The sequence below is a fragment of the Berghia stephanieae genome, unplaced genomic scaffold (assembly GCF_034508935.2).
Source record: "Berghia stephanieae isolate SIO BIC M18660-M18661 unplaced genomic scaffold, UCSD_Bste_1.3 scaffold287, whole genome shotgun sequence".
Classification (NCBI taxonomy): Eukaryota; Metazoa; Mollusca; class Gastropoda; order Nudibranchia; family Aeolidiidae; genus Berghia; species Berghia stephanieae.
Window position 1 is genome coordinate 5,001 of NW_027624033.1, and position 5,000 is coordinate 10,000.

Consider the following 5,000-nt stretch of genomic DNA (forward strand, 5'->3'; position numbering starts at 1 on the left):
AATAGATACCGCTATCCCTCTACGACACTGCCACCATTGGAACGGAAAAAAAACCGCGTTCCAGAACTATACTGCCGGAAATCAAATCCGGCATGCCATCCTTCTTTACGAAGCGGAAATGCGCACGACCAATGACGTTAAAGACGCTGACACCCCCCCCCCCCCAACCCCTTCCTTCATTTGGCGCCCTCAACGATATCACCATACGACACTGCCACCAGAAAGAAGGACACCATCTTTCTATTACTCTTATTATTTTTATTTTAAAATATAACAAAATAAATGAGCACCGACGGAACGGCTCTGGCGACTTTGTCCGAGCTCTTTATTTTCAAAATTATTACTCTCCATAGCGGAAATGCGTCCTACAAATAGATACCGCTATCCCTCTACGACACTGCCACCATTGGAACCGATAAAGCCACGTTTAAGAACTATACTGCCGAAAATCAAATACGCCATGCCACGAGTAAAAAACTGTTTTGCACTAAAGTGTCCGAGCCCTGTCCGAAGAGGTTCGCTTTTTGAAACAATTCCTTCTTTACGTAGCGGAAAAACGCACGACCAATAACGTTAAAGTCGTGGACATCCCCCACCCCCCTTCCTTCATTTGGCGCCCTCAACGATATCACCCTACGACACTGCCACCAGAAAGAAAGACACCATCTTCCTATTCCTCTTCTTCTTATTATTATTATAATAAATATAACAAATTGAATGAGCACCGACGGAACGGCTCTGGAGACTCTTGTCCGAGCTCATTTATATTTAAAATTATTACAATCCATAGCGGAAATGCCTCCTACAAATAGATACCGCTATCTGTCTCCGACACTGCCACCATTGGAACGGACAATGCCGCTTCGAGAACAATACTGCCGGAAATCAAATCCGGCATGTCATCCTTCTTTACGAAGCGGAAATGCGCACGACCAATGATGTTAAAGACGCTGACATCCCCCCCCCCCCCCCCCGCTCCCCTCTTCCTTCATTTGGCGCCCTCAACGATATCACCCTACGACACTGCCACCAGAAAGAAGACACCATCTTCCTATTCCTCTTCTTCTTCTTGTTATTATTATTATAATAAATATAACAAAATGAATGAGCACCGACGGAACGGCTCTGGCGACTCTTGTCCGAGCTCATTATATTTAAAATTATTACTCTCCATAGCGGAAATGCGTCCTACAAATAGATACCGCTATCAGTCTACGACACTGCCACCATTGGAACGGAAAAAATCGCGTTCCAGAACTATACTGCCGGAAATCAAATCCGTCATGCCATCCTTCTTTACGAAGCGGAAATGCGCACGACCAATGACGTGAAAGACGCTGACACCCCCCCCCCCCCCAACCCCCTTCCTTCATTTGGCGCGCTCAACGATATCACCATACGACACTGCCACCAGAAAGAAGGACATCATCTTTCTATTGCTCTTATTATTTTTATTTTAAAATATAACAAATAAATGAGCACCAACGGAACGGCTCTGGCGACTTTGTCCGAGCTCTTTACTTTTAAAATTATTACTCTCCATAGCGGAAATGCGTCCTACAAATAGATACCGCAATTCCTCTACGGCACTGCCACCATTGGAACGGACAAAGCCATGTTCAAGAACTATACTGCCGAAAATCAAATCCGCCATCCCACGAGTAAAAAAAACTGTTTTGCACTAAAGTGTCCGAGCCCTGTCCGATGGTGGTCGCTTTTTGAAATAATTCCTTCTTTACGTAGCGGAAATGCGCACGACCAATGACGTTAAAGACGTGGACATTCCCCCACCTCCCTTCCTTTATATGGCGCCCCCTACGACTCTGTCACCAGAAAGAAAGACATCATCTTTCTATTCTTCTTAGTTTAATAAACATAATAAAATAAATGAGCTTTCATACAGCGCAATATCCACTAAACGTGCTCAAAACGCTTTACAAGGGGTCCCTGTCCAACAACAATACTTAGCACGTAGGACGAGACATGACGCCTGTTAGGCGATATTACAATTTTTCGGACAGGGACAACGTTGTTAACTGTCAGGCATCCATTTTACACCTGAGTACGGTGAGATAATGTGAGTAAACAGCCTATTCCAAGGACACAATTATGCGCCGAGCCAGGCTCGAACCCAGGAAAGCGAGTGTCATACCACTAGACCACATAGCCTTCTTCTTTCTTCTTCTTCTTCTTCTTCTATTCTTCTTCTTCTTTTTCTTCTTCTTCTGCTACATCTTCATCGCTCTTCTTCTTCTTCTTCTTCTTCTTCTTCTTCTTCTTCTTCTTCTTCTTTCTTCTTCTTCTTCTTCTTCTTCTTCTTCTTCTCCTTCTGTGAAAACGAGACAGAATTTACAATAAAATTCAAAGTTTATTATTAAAAGAATTACAATTAGTATACCATTTTTTTTGGAATTTCAGGCAATATATAAATATATATGAGCTGTTTGACGAAACTTTCTTCCACGGCCGACTATATGTTCCCAGGGAGTGAGATGCAGTTCAACGTTGGTTTGTTGTCATAATAAAAGAAAAGAAATGGACTGTGGAGGCTTTTAGAAAATAAGGTCTTTGTCCTCTGACCATGCTCGCATTTTATCTGTTAAAGTTTTATCTTTAATCTTGGCAAAGGTTCTGTGAAACTCTGGGAAGGCTGTCCTGAGTGATCTTATTAGACATGGATCCACCGTCGTCTTCCTTCTATAGGCTCCTAAATAATGGAAGGCCATCTGAGGTTCGTCTATAGTAAATTTATTCCTGGCCGTCACATATATCTGGGGTAAAATAAGAAAGAAAAGAAAAAGAAAATGTATTTGTACTAGAAGAGAATTAATCTACATGAGTGGGGAGTGGGAGGGGAGGTATTTTGTTACTCCGATGTAACTTAAGAATTAGATAAATCTCTTTACATCTCCTTAGAGGACCCCCCCCCCCCCCTCCCCAAAAAACCACCACCCCCCCCCACCCCGAACTTTCCAAATTATCTCCCAGTAGAAGCCGATCCTTTACTCGGTAATTTTTGTATTACGTAGACAAAGGAAACAAAGCCAAACTCATAATTTACTTACGCCTTTTAAGACCTTGTCTTCTCTGATGCAATTATTGGGGCACGTCTCCGGGTTTATTGCAGACAAAGTCTTTGTGAAATAGAGCACACTTGTATCTGTTTAATTTAAAAAAAAATAAACATAGATATTTGAATCATCTAAAGCCGTGTGATTATTAGCTTTTTTAAAAGAAATGCTTACTCATTTACCGTCCCACAGCTAACACTATGACATTATTTTTTTCCGAGAAATGACCAGAAAAATGTAAGAAAGACAGGTGCATAGCCTTTTTTCTAAGACACAACTGTAGTAGTCGAAGTGTTGATATAAACTTATAAAGGGAATTAATCCTTGGTATTTGTACACCCTATGTTATTTTCTCGAGTTGCATCCCTTGAACAACACAATGGTTACCTGTTGGTTTGTCAGTTCATTACATCAACTATGGGCCGAGCGAGAATCGTACCCAGGACGTTATTATTATTATCATTATTATTATTATTATTATTATTATTATTATTATTATTATTATTATTATTATTATTATTATTATTATTATTATATTATTATTTATTATTATTATTATTATTATTATTATTATTATTATTATTATTATTATATTATTATTATTATTATTATTATTATTATTATTATTATTATTTTATTATTATTATTATTATTATTATTATTATTATTATTATTATTATTATTATTATTATAATTATTATTATTATTATTGTTATCATTATTATTATTATTATTATTATTATTATTATTATTATTATTATATTATTATTATTATCATTATTATTATTATAGCCAAAATATCCAATAAACCTACTCAAAGACCAGAAAAATGTAAGAAAGACCCTCGCCCCAACTTTTTTCACATCACTGTACCTGCTCCAATGGCTTGCAATCCTTTATATATAGTTTTGTCGTGAGTTTTGGCCGCATACGATTCCCTGTGTACCTGCAAACTGTGATGCATCGCTTCGGATATGGCCGACTGAACTTCTTCAGGTGATTCCCTCTGCTGAAACAAGAATAGAAGAAAAAAACACCACATAAAAATCAAAAATAAACAGAATAAGTATTTCTGTGTTCTGCTCTGTGTTCTGCTTTGTGTTGGTTTCTTTTGCTTTTTTGTTTTGTTTTGTTTTTTGTTGTTTTATTTTTCTCGGGGTTTTTTTAAGGGGGGGGTTGGGGGTGGGGGGACGTGCAAAATACCCAATTCTATTGACGATTATCTTCAAGTATTAACATTATATAAATAATAATAGTAATATAATAATATAATATAATAATAATAATAATAATAATAATAATAATAATAATAATAATAATAATAATAATAATAATAATAATAATAATAATAATAATAATAATAACAATAATAATAATAATAATAATAATAATAATAATAATAATAATAATAATAATAATAATAATAATAATAATAATAATAATAATAATAATAATAATAATAATAATAATAATAATAATAAAATAATAAATAATAGTATCACACTGTTACCTTTCAATGTGGGCTTTTAGGGTAGGTGTGAAATAAATGCCCGCTGGACCATATGTCTTCATGGTTTTGTGCTGGTTTACTTCTGCTCGATACGTATCATTATTTTGGTCAGTCTCGCGAGCCGCCTGAAACTCATCAACAGACAAGTTTCGCAAGGCTCCAAGACGGGACATGCTGCCTATAGCGAGAACAGTCATTAATGTGTCTCGAACTCTGGAGGTGTCAGCCCATGTGGAATCGTCCGTCAGGCTTTTAAACAAGTCTTTTGTTGGAGGTCTGTGCTGAGGTCTTTGTCCTCAGGCCATGCTCGCATTTTATCTGTTAAAGTTTTATCTTCAATCTTGGCAAAGTTCTTTGAAACTCTGGGAAGGCTGTGCTGAGTGATCTTATAAGACTTGGATCCACCGTCGTCTTCCTTC

At 37.1% G+C, this 5,000-nt stretch overlaps 2 protein-coding genes across 2 annotated transcripts in view; both read right to left on the reverse strand.

Annotated features, from left to right (window-relative positions):
• Positions 1–2,355: 2,355 nt before the first annotated feature.
• Positions 2,356–5,000, reverse strand: part of LOC144961531 (uncharacterized) — a 9,770-nt gene continuing 7,125 nt past the window's right edge. Inside the window, exons 5-6 of the mRNA XM_078894687.1 lie at positions 3,066–3,160; positions 2,356–2,771 (exon numbers count right to left, since the gene is read on the reverse strand). Coding sequence (XP_078750813.1) covers positions 2,553–2,771; positions 3,066–3,160 — 314 coding nt within the window. The 3' untranslated portion in view covers positions 2,356–2,552. The remainder of the gene's footprint in view (positions 2,772–3,065; positions 3,161–5,000) is intronic.
• On the reverse strand, positions 3,936–4,897 carry LOC144961529 (uncharacterized). Its single transcript, XM_078894684.1, has 2 exons — positions 4,582–4,897; positions 3,936–4,080 (listed from the first exon to the last, which is right to left on the reverse strand). The coding sequence occupies exons 1-2, from the start codon at positions 4,776–4,778 to the stop codon at positions 3,936–3,938; spliced, it is 342 nt and encodes a 113-aa protein (XP_078750810.1). The 5' UTR covers positions 4,779–4,897.

Excerpts from the sequence above, each read along its gene's own strand:
- LOC144961529 (XM_078894684.1), bottom strand. The coding sequence starts at position 4,778 with ATGACTGTTCTCGCTATAGGCAGCATGTCCCGTCTTGGAGCCTTGCGA. Across the intron at positions 4,081-4,581 it reads CTAAAAGCCCACATTGAAAG|CAGAGGGAATCACCTGAAGA; the intron begins GTAACAGTGTGA and ends TTCTTGTTTCAG.